At 39.6% G+C, this 17,468-nt stretch overlaps 1 protein-coding gene across 2 annotated transcripts in view; it reads right to left on the reverse strand.

Annotated features, from left to right (window-relative positions):
* Positions 1-17,468, reverse strand: part of SYTL5 (synaptotagmin like 5) — a 105,136-nt gene that overhangs the window by 79,304 nt on the left and 8,364 nt on the right. For both annotated transcript variants that reach the window (XM_039256380.1, XM_039256376.1), the window contains exon 2: positions 3,806-4,015. In XM_039256380.1, the coding sequence (XP_039112311.1) occupies positions 3,806-4,015 (210 nt within the window). The remainder of the gene's footprint in view (positions 1-3,805; positions 4,016-17,468) is intronic.

Here is a 17,468-nt window from a genome sequence, read left to right on the forward strand (position 1 = left end):
GGGCAGGGATCATTGGGAGACTTCTCCTAGAACAAAAGAGCTGGTAGGCATCGTTTCCCTCTCTTGCTCCACCCCCAACCTAGACTCACAGTCACCTACAGGAACCAACTTGCTAACAGTGTGCTGTGCCCTAGCATTCTTCTTCTTCTGTGGACCTGCCCCCTCCGATATGCTTTGACAAGAGCTCATCCAAAGTGGAGCCACCAACCTAGCAGTGTGAAAGCAGCCCTGACGGAGGCCAGTAAAACTCCAAAGTGACTCCGGCCCCAGGAAGAGGGAAAGATAACCACACACACCACTACAGACTCAACAGTGGGCTGGCAGAAGGCACCTGGTCTGACTGCAGTTCAGTGCTATTGCATCTGGCAAATGCCAGATCTGACTCAACTGAAGCATGAGACAGCCTCAGACGGGCCCACTAACCCCAGAGAGACTAAACCCTGCCCACAACAGGCAAAGAGAGCCATTGCAGACAAGGGTACTAAAGGCAACTTGGCTCAGCCACAACAGTCGGGTGCACATAACACACAGGAGACACCCTTAAGCACCAGGATCTGGTGAAAAAGGGACATTGCACCGCAGGGCACTACAGGACTTCTTCATAAGGCTATTACTTTCAAGAACAGGAGACATAGCTGACTTTTCTAACACATAGAAACAGACACAGAGAGTTAGACAAAATGAGGAGACAGCGGGATGTGTCCTAAATTAAAGAACAGGGCAAAATCATAGCAAGAGAGCTTAACAAAAGGGAAATAAATAATATGCCTGATAGATAATTTAAGGTAATCATCATGAAGATACTGATTGGATTTGAGAAATTTCCAATTTCTTTATTTTAAATGTTTATTTATTTTTGAGAGAAAGAGAGAGCACAAGTGGGGGAGGGGTGCAGAGCGAGGGAGACATAGAATCCAAAGCAGGCTCCAGACTCTTAAGCTGTCAGCACAGAGCCCAACGCATGGACTGTGAGATCATGACCTGAGCCAAAGTCAGACGCTTAACCGACAGAGCCACCTAGGCACCCTGACCTCATTCTTTTTTTTTTCTTTTTTTAATATTTTTTATTTATTTCTAGGAGAGAGAGAGAGAGAGACAGCGTGAGCAGGGGAGGGTCAGAGAGAGGGAGACACAGACTCCGAAACAGACTCCAGGCTCTGAGCTGGCAGTCAGCACAGAGCCCGACGCGGGGCTTGAACCCACGAACCGTGAGATCATGACCTAAGCGAAAGTCAGACGCTTCACCGACTAAGCCACCCAGGCGCCCCTGACCTCATTCTTTCTTAGCAGAAACTTGGCAGGCCAGTTTGATACAGTCAAAGTTCTGAAAGAAAAAACCTGCAGCCAAGAATACTATATCCAGCAAGGCTATCATTCAGAATAGAAGGAAAGATAGTTTCCCAGACAAACAAAAATCAAAGGAATTCATGACCATTAAACCAATCCTACAAGAAATGTTAAGGGAGATTCATTGAGTGGAAAAGAAAGACCATAAGCAGGAGTAAGAAAAGTAGGAAGCACAAAAGCAGTAAAATTAAGCATATCTATAAAATTCAATCAAAGTAATCACAAAATAATAGAAAGTATGACAATATATACCTAAAACATGGGGGGGGGGCAAAGAATGGGTTCAAACTTAAGCAGCCATGAACTTAACATACACTGCTATATGCATAAAATGTTATATACAAACCTAGTGGTAACCACAAATCAAAAGCCAGTAACAAATATGCAAAAAATAAAGAGAAAGGAACCCAAGTATATCATTAAAGAAAACCAGCAAAGTGTGAGAGAAGAAAGTAGAAAATAAAGGAAAAGAGAACAACAAAACAACTGCAAAACAGGTAACAAAATGGCACTAAGTACATACCTATCAACAATTACCTTGAATGTAAATGGACTAAGCGCTCCATTCAAAAGACATATGACATATCTGTCATACAAGAGACAGATTTCAGGCCTAAAAACAAATGCAGATTGAAAGTGAAGGGGTAGAAGAGCATTTATCATGCAAATGGAAGGGAAAAGAAAGCCAAGGTAGCAATACTTAAATCGGACAAGACACACTACGGTAACAAGAGACAAAGGAGGACACTATATGGTAACAGATCACATATTATGCCATAAAACAAGTCCCCTAAATTCAAAAACACTGAAGACTTATCATTCACCTTTACTGACCACAACAATATGCAACTAGAAATCAACCACAAGAAAAAATACAGAAAGACCACGAAAATATGGAGGTAAAATGACATGCTACTGAACAATGAAGGGGTCAACCAAGAAATCAAAGTGGAAATAAGAAATACATGGAGACAAATAAAAATGCAAACACAATGGTCCAAAACCGCAAAAGCTGTTCTATGAAGGAAGTTTATAGCAATCCAAGTATACCTCGTGAAGCAATAAAAATCACAAATAAACAATCTAACATTACACCTAAAAGAGCTAGAAAAAGAACAAACAAAACCCCAAACCAGTAGAAGAAAGGAAATAATAAAGATTAGAGCAGGAATAAATGAAATAGGAACTAAAAACAACAAGAGAACAGATCAATGAAACCAGAAGCTGGTTCTTTGAAAAACATCAACAAAATTGATAAACGTCTAGGTAGCTTCACAAAAAAAAAAAAAAAAAAAAGGAAAGAAAGAAAAAAACAAACAAAATAGAGAGGACTCAAATAAACAGTCAGAAATGAAAGAAGAGAAATAACAACCAACACCACGGAAATGCAAAAGAATTATTAAGAGAATACTACGAAAAATTATATGCCAACAAAGTGGACAACTTAGGAAACACTGATAAATTCACAGAAACACGTACCTTCCCCAAACTAAATCATGAAGAAATAAAAAATGTGAATAGATTATCAGCAACTGTAATTTAATCAGTACTCAAAAAATTCCCAAGAAACAAGTCCAGGACCAGATGGCTTCAGAGGTGAAATCCACCAAACATTTAAGGAGTGCTAGTATCTATTCTTCTCAAAGTATTTTAAAAAACAGTAGAGGATGAAAACTTTCCAAATTCCGTCTATGAGGTCACCATTACCCTGATACCAAAATATGATAAAGATACTACAAATCAAAAAGAAAGAGAACTCCAGGCCAATATCTGTGATGAGCATAGATGCAAATATCCTCAACAAAATACTAGCAAACTGAATCCAGCAATACATTAAAGAAATCATTCACCATAATCAACCTGGACTTATTCCTAGGATGCAAGGCAAGGGGTCAATATTCACAAATCAATCAACCAATGTGATACGTCACATCAATAAGAGAAAGGATAAAAAAAAACCATACGCTCCTTTCAATAGATGCAGAAAAAGCTTTGTCCCTCATGTGCTGTGGGAAGCAGGCTGGATATTTCATACCCATCCTGCCAGTCAAGCCGTACAGCTAAGGATGGCTTCGGGCAACTGCCTGTGCCTTCTGAGAAGATACGTGAGCCAAGAGGGGCTATAAGCAAAGAAAGCTTGTGCATGGTTTTCAGATGTAGAAAGAGATCTCGTCCTACGAGGCTTCCAATTTTACTATTTTATAGTTTTAAAAAATAAAAATACTGTTTTCTATTTTGCTTGTGTATGCACGCGCGTGCGCACACACACACACACACACACACACACACACACACTCCCCTCCAGAATTCTACAAAGGCATTGCTGAGCCTGTGTTGGGCTCTATTTTCAGTCTACTCTCCATCCCTAAATTTTAAATACTCTTTTCTGTTTTTCTTTCCCCACTCTGATCCTTTCAGTCATCAAACCTGGCTTTCCACACAAAGACAAGAAACTCACGCGACTCTGGCACAGATGGTGCACTTCCAGCTACCATCAAGGCCCGACACCCGACATTCGCTGCACACGCGCAGTGAGCAGGCCCGGCACGGGTCTCCTCGGTCAAATATCAAGCCCAGGTTTCTCTGACAGTGGACACACACTCTGCTGGTTTCTTGTTGAGTCTTCCCACTTCTGCGTTTTGCTTCTAAGAGTTCATTTTTCAGCTTCCTGGAAGGAGAGAGAGTGGGAAAAAAATCACTTAACAAAAAAAAAGAAAATGGAGGTGCAGGGCTCTCTTCATTGAAGTATTCATTTGGAAGAATATTGGAAAGAATCAGAGTCAGAGCCAAATGCTTTGAAAAAACACAATTTCTCTCTCTCAAATCAATAATCCTTTGATATCAATAGTTGAAAAACACAGCATTTGTGTTTTGTGTTTGAATTCTGACATCCTCCACTATCACTACTATTTTGCTATTAGTATTTATTCACATTCTACTCTACCTTGGCCCGTATATCTCTGATATCATACCATTGGAGTACAACCCATCTGGCAGCTTGCCCAATACCATGTTCCTTACCTGCCTAAATATATTACACAAAGCAAGAGTGTGAAATCAAACATGGCGACACTGATATTTTCCCTAAGCGATCCAATAAAGAGTTTCCTACCAAGCCGTGTCCTAAACACTTTTGCTCAGCATTTGAGGGTTTCCAGCAACTACCACTGACCTATAGGTTCCGTCAGGAATTAGCTGTCCAAACTGAGGCAATGACTTGCCCACTAAACCTTAATCTCTTCATTTCTAAAATAGGGGTAATATACTCTGGTTTCTCTTCAGATCACATAAATCTTTCACCTTTTACTATCTAAAAGAGGGGTAACAATGTTCTTACGTGATCGTTTTTAAGTTTAGCAAGATAATATAATCAAAGTTACCAGCATGGTGCCTGGCATATACTAAATAAATGCTAGTTTCATGTCCCTTTGTTTACTGCCTGACATGTAATTTTTTTTTTTCATATACACGTTAGAAATGAGCTATTTAAAGTGATATAACAGGGAACTTACTGGGAATGCGTAACTTCAGGTCCCACCTCAGACCTAGTGGATCAGATTCTGCATAGTCATAACATCTCCAGGTGATCTGAGCTTGAGAAGCACAGCTTTGGACCATCTGTGCTCAAATTTGGCTATATGCTGGAATCAACTGGGAAGATTTTTAAAAGTACTGATTCTCTGGTCTACACCCCACCCAACTCTGATATTTTTTAAATGTGTGACTACTTATTCTAATATACTGCCAAATTTGGAAAACAATACTCTAAAAGATAGGTTCATCTCCACTTAAGTTTCAGAGACATGCTGTTCCTTCATGCTATCCACCTCCAGACCCTTCCTGAACACATTTCTATGTTCCAGAAGAAACAAACATCCCCGGAGCACTTCATACATCTCATAATATTTCCTTTTACATTTGTGGTACTGAGCTCTGCTATACAAAGCCAGAAACTAGGTCTTTTAATTCCTAGCCTGATGAGAGATTCTTAAGTGGGGAATTTAAAAAAGGAATAAGGTTTCCAAAACCTTTAACTGTCTCATTCATTCACTCAAAAGAAAAACATTTTTTTTTAACATCTCCTTATTTTTGAGAGACAGAGTGTAAATGGGGGAGGGGCAGAGAGCGAGGGAGACACAGAATCGGAAGCAGGCTCCAGGCTCCGAGCTGTCAGCACAGAGCCTGATATGGGGCTTCAACTCACGGGCTGCAAGATCATGTCCTGAGCTGAAGTCGGATGCTTAACTGACTGAGCCACCCAGGTGCCCCACCAATGAACATTTCTTGAGTGCCTAGTGTGTGCTGGGCATTCTGGTGTTCAAAGACAAAAAATGAGTGCAAACAGGCTATGTGCTAAGGATCCCCAGTATCCTCAGTGTTAATTAAGAGGAAGACAAATGATGCAAGATGATTCATGTGTTACACCAGGCAGCCGTACGGAGGGCTCTCAAGTCCACTTTCAGGTCCGCCAAAACACAAATGACAAGAACCCACAGCAAATTTTCCTAATCCCTGATTTAGAGCTTACGGAGTACCCTTATGTCCTTTTTTTCTCCCCATGAACAACTGGCTCAAGAAATTGAAGGTAAGAAAAGCTCCGCATAATTTGCTTTTAAAAACTTACAGAAGCTACGAGCTTTAAGATACCAAAATGAGTTCTCATTCAAAGACCAAGACGAGATTATGTGGAGAATCACAACAGATGTTTGAACACCTCAGGGCACAGGAGAAATAAAACATTGCTTATTTGCAATCTACAATTCATGCGACAATAATAAAAGAAACAAATTAAAATGCGTAGAGTGAAGACAGCAATCATGGATAGCAGTCCTAAATGAATAGGCTGGTGGGTTAAAGAGTAATAAACAGAAAATATGGGTATTCCACATGCCAAGGGGCAGATTTTCTTCTGGGGAAAAAACCCCATGATCACCTGCGTGAATCGGTTACCAGTTCCTTAATCACTTAGTCATTCCTCAGAATGGGTGAGACCCCTTGGAGAAATTATGGCCATAAAGTGAAACATTTTCATTGCATCTTTCTTTGTGCTCTACTGATAAGACTCTATTTAGCAAGCAGGTTTCACGTAGGGCAATTCTAGAGTCTGAAAAGACTTGGGGACCCATGTAAATCAGGCCACAAGGAATCAAGAATGTAAAGGTCCCAATGCACTAGCTGGGGAATTTCTAAGGCAGTTGTTGCTAAATGTCCCGCATACTCTGGGAGCGATCTCCCCCAGAAGACTGGGGGAAAAGATGGGAAGAATTCCACAGCCTGGCATAAAATACTAAACAGCCTGTTGGTTTTTCAGCTCTCTCTGAGCAATTGTCCTAATTTAATCATGTCTAGGGTAATTTACATTAAATGGACATAACCATTTTCAGACACTAAAGAAGAGGAAGTTTAAAGGGAGGGTAACTGCAACCGGGAAAACAAAGCATGCAAGTGGAGAATTAGTACCAAGGAGAAAGGGAGCAGAGCAAGCCAGAAGAGAGGAATAGAACGGGAGATGTCTCTTCCCTCTGCTTTACTAGCCAGCATTTACAAAAAGCAAGGCAGGCCTCCTTTGGTTCCTGCATTGCTGACCCAGTCTTAGAAACGTATCAGAGGAAGGTGACTTTCTGGGTTTCAAGCACAGCATCTGCTCATCTCCTACAACCACATACGCTAGAAATGCTTCTGGTTCTAGGAGGCTTAAAAAGAGGTTTCAGGTTTTTTCCCCCACATAACAAGAAATCCAGAATTAGGCAGTTCTTGGCGTTAGTTCAGCTGCAAATCAGGTCTTTAATGCCTCAGGATCCTTTCATCCTGATGGCCCCCTATCTTTAAGGTGTGGTTTGTTATTCTTATGCAAAATGACCGGCTAGCTGGAGAATAGCATCCAAGTTTAAGACTGGGGGACGGGGTGGGGCGCCTCCATGGCTCAGTGAGCTCAGGTCAGGAGCTCACAGTGTGTGAGCTCCAGTCCCATGTGAGTTCAAGCCCCGTGTGGGGCTCTGTGCTGACAGCTCAGAGCCTGGAGCCTGCTTCAGATTCTGTGTCTCCCTCTCTCTTTGCCCCCCCACCTCAAAAATAAATAAAAAACATTAAAATTTTTTAAAAGACAGGAGGAAGGGGAAAGCTGTGTCATCTGTACCTGTCTCTTAACAGGAAAACAAAAACTGACCTGGAGTTACTCACATCAGACTTCTCCTTAGGTTTCCTTCATCATGCAGTGTCATATCACTACCGCTAGCAAGCAAGGAGGCTGGGAAAGTACAACAAGTCAGACTGCACATCCCTGCCCTCTTGACATTAAATGTCGTCCTGTGACTTGCACCGGTCCACGAAATGTGGTATGTGATTCCAGGTAAGAGCTTTACGAGTGAGTGCGTGGTTTACCACATACCCTCTTCTTTGTGTGGAGAATGGCAATGTCCCAAATAGTTTCTGCCTCTGTAAGTCTAAATTCTGGTCTGAGGATGCTATGAAGTAGAGTCCCCAGCCATCCTGTTATGGACGTGTAGCACAAATGAGAAATAAACCTTCATTGCTTTAACCCAGTAAGAGTTTGAGGCTGTTACTATAGCGTCACTTAGCCTAGCCTGACTGCTAGGTCCAGCCTACTTCTCCATCTGGCTGGTTCTTTGTCCGACTTCCCTATAACCTTTTTATTTCAGCTTTATTTCTGCTTCTCCAGAGAGGCTTTCTCTGATCACAAAATCTACAGCAGATAGCCATCTCATTCGCACTAACTGTATTTTTTTTTAATTTATTTTGGAGAGAGAGCATGCAAGTGGGGGAAAGGGGCAGAGAGGGAGAGAGAATCCCAAGCAGGCTTCATGCTCAGTATGGAGCCCAACGTGGGGCTTGATCCCATGACCATGGGATAATGACCTGAGCAGAAACCAAGAGTTGGATGCTCAACTGACTGGGCCACCCAGGCACTGCTATAATTTTTAATTGTACATTTATTTGGCAGGTGTTTTGTTTTGTTTACTAGTTTAAGGTTTATCTTGTCAGTTTCTCTGTAATCTCCATGAGGGCAAAACTATATATGATTTGTTTAGCTGTGCATTTTACAGCAACCTAGTGCCTGGAACATAATAGATCTTCTTCGATTAAATGAATAAAATAAAGCATAAGCACAAGATAACAAGTGCTAGAGAAAGAGGAAGAGGAAGAGGAAGGGAAGGAAGGAGAAAAAAAGAGACAAAGAGTGAAAGGAAGAAAGGAAAACTCAGCCACGCTGCTTACTAGATGTCACTGGGCATTTGAGTTAACATCTCTGGGTCTCAGTTACTTCAACTACAAAACAAAGATAATAATTACTTTCATATCTCCCTCTGAAGCTGTTTGTAAGAGTCAGAGGCAATAAAGTATGGTAGTGTGCTTTGTAAATTATAAAGGCCTTTGCAATGTGACACCATCATTATTAAAAGGAGAATGAGAGGGGAAAAAAAGTACAATGTAGAGTCTGTTAAGAATAAAGTCAAATTAAAATTGGATAAAATTGAGATCAGAAATACTCTGAAAAAATAGTTCAAGCCTGAAAAAACTACAGAATGCTCTCAATAACTTGTTCAGTACTTCCAGAACTTTTTCCATTTTTCTTAACTTCATTCCTACATTGTTCAGAAAGAAAAAAATATTTTAATTTTTGCAAATATTAAAAATCTAACCATTTACTCTCTTCGGTCCTCTCTGAAGAAGAGCAAAGAGTATCAGAGATGTGGGGCATCTGGGTGGCTCAGTCCACTGAGCATCTGACTCTTGATTTTGGCTCAGGTCATGTTCTCATGGTTCATGGGAATGAGCCCTATGTTGGGTTCTGCACTCACAGTGCAGAGCCTACTTGGGAGATTCTCTCTCTGTCCCTCCTCCTGCTTGCTCGCTTGCTCCCTATCTCTCTCAAAATAAATTAATGAATTTTTTTTTAAAGAGTATGGGAGATACAAAATGTAGCCGACATAAATATGGCCCCGAATCAACTGTTAAAAACTGATGCAAAACACAAAAAGAAAAAAGTTTAAGACGTTTGATATCAGCTAACACCAGTTCTTTCCTAATGAACTCGGGATGCTCTTGCATTTTAAAATGTCAGTTTATTCTTTAGATTTCCTTACTGTTACACAGATGTACTGATATTAACATGCAAATTGATGACCTATATGTAACTGAAATCTTAAAGACTGAAGAGATGAACTATCTCAATTGCAGTTAGATGATAGAATCTTTCATTGCAATACACTGAATTCATTTTTTTCCATCCCATCAGTCAAAAACATTCAATGTATTACAAAGACTGCTTGCTTATCATTGCATAGACACACTTCTTTCAGACTGGGAATTGCTTCCATTAAAATTCCTGTCACATTTATGTGGCATTATTTTTCTTTTGTTACCCCATCTAAACTCAATTGTACTGAATGCTATTTTGAACCAAATAAAATAGGAATTTTGGAATGGATGCAATTAGCTGCCTGGAAGAGGAAGCTATAAAAAACAGTTCACAAAGCATCTTTGATTCCTTGAGGCCTTAAACAATCCCTGATTTCATCCAGAAGAGCACATCAAGGCCCAAGAGAAATAAGCAAGCAAGGACTATTTAGTGGCCTAGAGGATAGGGCTCTGAAGGCAGACTGCCTAGGTTCAAATCCTGGCCTTGCTACTTATTACATTTGAGACTTTAAGAAATTACTTAACTTCTCTGTGCCTCAAGGCACTCCTTCCGTAAAACAGAATCGTAAGTGTTGTAACCTCATAAGGTTGTTGTGAGCATTAAGATAATGTTGTAAACAGTAAGTAAAGTGTTAAGCCCAGCTTGACACGTAGTAATTATGGAATAGGCAATTCTGATAGGTGTCTCTCCGTATCTGTTCGCCTCTTCTGTATTAGTGGAACGTCTAACTAGGCTCATGGCCGCTCAGAATGAAGACTACATTTCCCAGTATTCTTTGAAGTTAGGTTTTGCCTTGAGACTCAGTGTTGGCTGATGGGATATGATCAGAAATGACATAGGCAGCCTCAAGGTCACAGCCTAGTGGGAAAGGGTCCTTTCCCTTGAACCCCTCTTCCCTTCCAGAGGCTGGGATGAGAACATAGGAATGAGCCATCTTGGATTAAGAGCTAAACTGTCAACGTGGTGGAACAACAAAAAAGGCAAGGCACCCAGAGTCATATTATCATGGAGTCACCAGAACAGTATCAAAAAGCTGCCGACCAATCCAGGCTTTAATATTAGAGAGCAATACATTCCATCTTATTGAAGCTATTTTTTTAAATGTTTGTTTATTTCTAAGAGAGACAGAGAAGTGCATGAGTGGGGGAGGGGCAGAAAGAGACGGGTAGAGCCAGAATCTGAAGCAGACTCCAGGCTCTGAGCTGTCAGCACAGGGCCTAACATGGGGCTCAAACTCATGAACCCACAAGATCATGACCTGAGCTGAAGTCAGATGCTAACTGAGTCACCCAGACATCCCCTAAGCTACTATTATAATGTATTTCTGTCACCTATGGCCAAAACTATTTTCCAATAAATATAATAATGACGCATTAAATATGAGGTCTTTTCATTGTTGTACACTTACAAAAATGCTGCTATCAGGTTCTGCTTCAGCTTCTGCTGCAATGCCTGCACACAAAATTCCTTCCCTAGAACTAGTTTGATATTCCTTTAAGAGAGCAAAACCACAGTGGCTGATGAAAAGTATTGTTAAGCTAGAAACAATGAGATAAAGATTACTAAAATAACATATGCAGGCAGCATAATGTCACAGCAGCCTGATACCACTCCCATCTTTCATTCACATCCACAGGCAATGCCATCAAGCCAGGGCTATTTCATAATTGCCTAAGGAAAATCCAGCAGTGATCAGATCTCCTTTCTGTACTCTGAATATAAAACTACGTTTTTCATTTTGACTCTATCTTCCGTGTGCAGAACCTATTTTTAAAACCTAAATAGCACAACACTTGGCCACAATAATGTCGGGCACTCCGTTTTACATGTCATGTCATTCAGCTTTGGCAGCATCCGATGAGAAAGACATTTTTATTCCCATTTTATAACTAAGAAAGTGTAATTTCAGAGAGGAAACTTGCTGTGGGTCACAAGGTTATTAAGTGGTGCTGTCAGGATTCAGGTCCAGAAATTTATATTTCACAATCTGCATTCTTCCCTCAGATTCTTCTCATTAATTCTTATTCTAATGACACATTTTTGCTCAGAAAGGACACTGCACTTATTAGTAACTGCTATTTCTTTCCTAGTTGTGCAAAGCCATGCTGAGTACACACACTCAAAGTTAAACCTCAGTCGGGTGCCTGGGTGGCTCAGTCGGGTGAGCATCTGACTCTTGATTTCAGTTCAGGTCATGACCCCAGGGTCATGGGATATAGCCCCGTGCTGGGCTCCATGCTGAGCGTGGAGCCTGCTTAAGATTCTCTCTCTCCCTCTTTCCCTCTCCCCAGCTTTTGTGCTCACTCTATCTAAAATAAATTTTTAAAAAAGTTAAACCTCAGTAAACATGAAGGGTTGTTTCTGCCTGACTTCTCCCACAAAATGGCATCTGCCCAAGTAAGCTCTTATCACAAAGTTTCTTAGGACAAACATTGCTCACTGGAGCTGTTCTTCAACAAACATGACTTGACTCTGGTCCTAATAAACTTTATAAAGCTTTTGATTAGTTTTCACATCAAAGATTTTTTTAAATGTTTATTTTTGAGAGAGAGAGACAGCACAAGCAGGAGAGGGGCAGAGAGAGAGGGAGACAGAGGATGCAAAGTGGGCTCCGCACTGACAGCAGAGAGCCTGAGATGGGGCTTGAACTCACAAGTGTTGAGATCATGACCTGAGCCAAGCCGGATGCTTAACCAACTGAGTACCCAGATGCCCCTATACCAAAGACTATTAAAAAGAATCAAGACCACCTGAGAACTGGGAAAAAGTTTTGTCCATATAGAAAGCGACTTCAGAAAAATAAAAAAACAAGATTGAAAGAACACTTATCTAGACAAATCTTGTGAACTGTACCAAGTTAATGTGTTTAGAAATTGTTTCAAGGATAGAGGTCATTGTGGAATCTTCACATCTGCAGATGACACCAAGCACTTCCTGGTAATAAAACACTCAGCTCAGAGGAATACACCAGGAGATTTCACAAAGCCACGTAAGCAGATAAATGTTTATTAACTATAGTCTTAAAATCATAGCAGAAACTGATCTCATATGTAATGAGTGAACCAAGTCTGGGAACACCTTGATAGAACAATTAATATTATTAACCATTACCTCAATTTCCTGGCCCAATGAGGAAGAAGGAAATGTGTTGCTAATCTAAAATACAAAGGATACATTTCTTGAGTTTCAAAAACAGCAGAAAGTCCTGTTATCAATATGGTAAATTATTCAGAAAAAGAGGGATTGGAGATAGAATCAGTACAGCAAAAAAGAAAAAAAAACATGGATAAAATAGGTGGATAAAATAGGGGGGTTATAAAGATTATTGCTCTGACAATGTGAGGATTATCTTGATGGGAAGAAATTGGGTATTCGCATGCTAGAAAAAGATAACTTACAGACAACATGTTGTCCTTGAAAACTTCTTTAAAACCACTTGTACCACTGAATACAGGCACATACTAGTTTTAATTTTTATAAACCATATAGCTGATGTTTATTCTAAAATGTAACTTGAATCTGCATAAACTATTTTAAATGCACCAAGGAAGGATTCACATGCTCAGCAGAGGCAGTTGTCAGTAATTTTTTCCATTTTACCTAAAGTGGCGCTTATGGGAACTCATATTTTCATGGATAAAGGTGATTAAAAACAAAACACTTCCAGCACTTTTTCTAGTTATCAGCATCAGTAAATAGTACAAGGAATATAAAGTCACTATTTCTTTGAAATTCATTCAGGATGAATAGCAATAGTGTTTTCTCTTTTCCTTTTTAAATGTTTTCTTTATTTTTGAGAGACAGAAACAGAGTGCAAGCAGGAGCAGGGCAGAGAGACAGGGACACAGGATCCAAAGCAGGCTCCAGGCTCTGAGCTGTCAGCACAGAGCCCGATGCGGGGCTTGAACCCACAAACTGTGAGATTATGACCTGAGTTAAAGTTGGACGCTTAACCGACTGAGCCTCAAGAGTGTTTTCTTTACATGCTTTTTTTTATATGCTTCATTGAAATTAATCGCTGACAACTGCTTTCAGATTCAATGAAAAGATATAATTCATGCTGAGTAACAAACACATCTAATTCACAATTCTTAATTGCACCCATTGTTTCAGATTGTTGGTTGTTTCCTATTATTCCTTCTATTCTTTTATACCAATAAAAACCCTAAATGTGAGTTGGTCCCATGGCCACCCAGAACAGAGAATACATTTCTGTTACACATCCAAGCTCCCTTGCAGCTAAGTATGGTCACGTGACTACATTTTGACCAACACAATGAAAGCAAGGTCATCTGTGACACTTCTCAGAAATATCCTTAAGGCAAGGAAACCTTTTTTCCTGCCCCTTGCCCTTCTCCTTGGTGACTAGAATAAAGAGAGTATGACAAGTACTGAAACAGCCATCTTGGATCACGAAGTGTGACAAAGATGGTCTCCTTGACCAAATTTTAGACAGGTTCCTCTGAGTCCACTCTTTGACTAGATCTTGTTCTTGGGCCCTATATTAGGCTTGCATAGACCAGATGTAGCAAGAATCCTACTAAATCAGCATAGCAAGAATCCCCTTTCCCTTATATCTGATGTCACCCTGGCTAGACCTCAGTACGAGTTTTTCCCTCACTCTACTCACTGGCTATAAATCCCCAGCTGTCTTTGCTGCATTTGAAGGTGGCCTGGATCTGTCTCCCTTATTGCCGTGGTCCTTTTTAAAATTTATTTGTTGAAATTCAAGTTAGTTAACATACAGTGTAGTACTGGTTTCAGGAGTAGAACCCAGTGATTCATCACTTAAATGTAACACCTAGTGCTCATCCCAACAAGTGCTTTCCTCAATGCCCATCCCCACTCAAGCCCATCCCCCCACCCATCTCCCATCTTCCCTCCAGCAACACTCCGTTTGTTCTCTGCATTCAAGAGTCTCTTATGGTTTGCTTCTTCTTTTTTTTAAATCTTATTTAATCTTATTTTGCCTTCCCTTCCCCATGTTCATCTTTTGTGTTTCTTAAATTCCACATAGGAGTGAAATCATATATTTAATTTGATTAGCATAATACAGTCTAGTTCCATCTATGTTGTTCCAAATGGCAGGATTTCATTCTTTCTCATTGCCAAGTAGTGCTCCATTGTGTGTGTGTGTGTGTGTGTGTGTGTGTGTGTGTGTATACACATCTTCTTTATCCATTCATCAGTCGATGGACATTTGGCTCTTTCCAGAATTTGGCTATTGCTAATAGTGCTGCTATAAACAATGGGGTGCCTGTATCCCCTTTGAATCAGAATTTTGGATAAATACTAGTAGTGCAACTGCTGGGTCATAGGGTAGTTCTATTTTTAATTTTTTGAGGAACCTCTGTACTGTTTTCCAGAGTGGCTGCACCAGTTTGTATCCCCACCAGCAGTGCGAAAATGTTCCTCTTTCTCCACATGCTGGCCAACATCTGCTGTTCTAGGAGTTGTTCATTTTAGCCATTCTGACAGGTGTGAAGTGGCATCTCACTGTGGTTTTGATCTGTATGATGAGTGATGATGAGCATCTTTTCATGCGTCTGTTAGCCATCTGCATGTCTTTCTTGGATAAGTGTCTATTCATGTCTTCTGCCATTTCTTCAATTGATTATTTGGTTTTTTTGAGTGTTGAGTTTGATAGGTTCTTCATAGATTTTTGGATACTAATCCTTTATCTGATATGTTATTTACAGAAAACTTCTCCAATTCTGTCAGTTGCCTTTTAGTTGTGTTGTTTACTGTGCAGAAGGTTTTTATCTTGATCAGGTCCCAATAGTTCACTTTTCCATTTGTTTCCCTTGCCTCCTGAGACCTGTCTCCTAAGCTGCTGCTGAGGCCAAGCTCAAAGAGGTTGCTGCCTATTTTCTCCTGTAGGATTTTGATGGTTTCCTGTCTCACATGGAGGCCTCTCATCCATTTTGAGTTTATTTTTGTGTATGGTATAAGAAAGTGGTCCAGTTTTCCCAGCACCATTTGCTGAGGAGATGGTCTTTTTCCACTGGATATTCTTTCCTGCTTAGTCAAAGATTAGTTGGCCATACATTTGTGGGCCCATTTCTGGGTTCTCTATTCTGTTCCACTGATTGGTCTGTTTTTGTGCCAGTACCATACTGTCTTGATGATGACAGCTTTGTAATACAGCTTGAAGTCTGGAATTGTGATGCCTCCAGCTTTGGTGTTTGTTTTCAGCATTACAGTGTCTATACTACCCAAAGCAATCTACACATTCAATGCGATCCCTATCAAAATAACATAATCCTGGGACGCCTGGGTGGCTCAGTCAGTTAAGCGTCCGGCTTCGGCTTAGGTCATGATTTCAAGGTTCGAGGGTTAGAACCCCGCATCGGGCTCTGTGCTGACAGCTAGCTCAGAGCCTGGAGCCTGTTTTGGATTCTGTGTCTCCCTCTCTCTCTGACCCTCCCCTGCTCACGCTGTCTCTCTCTCAGAAATAAAAAAATTAAAACATTAAAACACACACACACAAAATAACATAATCCTTCGTTTTTCATTTTTTGTGTGAGTTAAAATGTATTTCAGGAGTCAATAAAAAGTCTTCCTTACCATTTTAATAAGTGTCAGAATAACATTTTAAATTTACTTTGACAGATGTTAGCCTATGTTGAAGATATCAGAACAACCAGTTAGAAGGACCCATGGGCCTCTGATGAGCATGGAGTCACCATTACCAGCCCTGTATTGTTTTCCTCATGTCGTCATCAAGGCAAAAAAAAAGAAAAAAAAAAAAGAAGAAAAAAGAAAGAAAGAAAAAGAAAGAAACCTCTCTCATGTAAGCTACTATTATTCTGGTTTTATGACACTCAGAGGTGAACTTACCCTAATTTCTACACCTACAAATAGTATGGATGCCATTACAGAACTAGAAGGGAATGCAAATCCTGGCTTTAAAATAGTAAATGCATATATAGCATCTGTCAAAGATGTAAATTATTTATATTTTACACAAAAAATATATCAATTTTACTCAAGTCAATGTGAAAGTGGAGACTTTGCACAATCCAATAAAATATTATTTTGCTTCTGCTAAATTAGAAACTAATTCATGTCCATATTCTATGCTTTGCATATAAGTACTCAATGAATTTCTGCTGGATCTTGGATACGTACCTTCCAAATATGACAAAAAGAATTCACACAAATATATATTGTGTACAACACTAACCCCCAATAGTAAATGGACAATGTGAATAAAAAATTCACAAGAGGAAATACAAATGGCTTGCAATCCTATAAAAACACCAATAAACAAACACATAAGTGCAAATTAACATGAGATACTGTCATATTAGTAAAGGTTTATAGCAACAGTTTTGATGTTGGCAGTGGTACGATGTAAGAATTTAGTAAAGAGGAAACTGACATATTTTTAGAGAACTTTTCAATTTAAAAGAAATATAAATCAAAATATGAATTACAATATAATTAAAAAATTAAGACAGAAGACTTCTGAACAAGGATTTTCATGGAAATTGAACAAAATATTGCACATCCATGTTATGAAATCTTATCCAGCCAATAAAAATGATGCTTCCAGGGAATTTTTACGTGACATGATAAATGTGAATTAAATAATATCAAGCAAATATAGAGGCTAAAAATTTTATGTATAATATGGTTCCAATTATGTGAAAATTAAATGTATCCACAGCAAAGTAAAAGGAAAGAAATTCAACAAGTGGGAGCTATCTCTGGGAAGAGGAGAAATGAGGTTTTAAAGTTCAAATTACATGTATTTTCTAATTTTCTATAATGAATATATTACTTCTATAATGAAAAATGTATCAGGAGATATTAAATATTTCTATAACTGGACTGAGGATTTACGATATAAAAAATATTGTACACACTGATGCCCTTAACAGATCCTAGTGAGTTTAAACACTTGAAAAATCCCTTACTGTATAAAAGTTTCATTAATTTTAGACATTTGCATGGA

Source organism: Hyaena hyaena, unplaced genomic scaffold (genome assembly GCF_003009895.1).
Source record: "Hyaena hyaena isolate Hyena2069 unplaced genomic scaffold, ASM300989v1 scaffold_12, whole genome shotgun sequence".
NCBI lineage: Eukaryota > Metazoa > Chordata > Mammalia > Carnivora > Hyaenidae > Hyaena > Hyaena hyaena.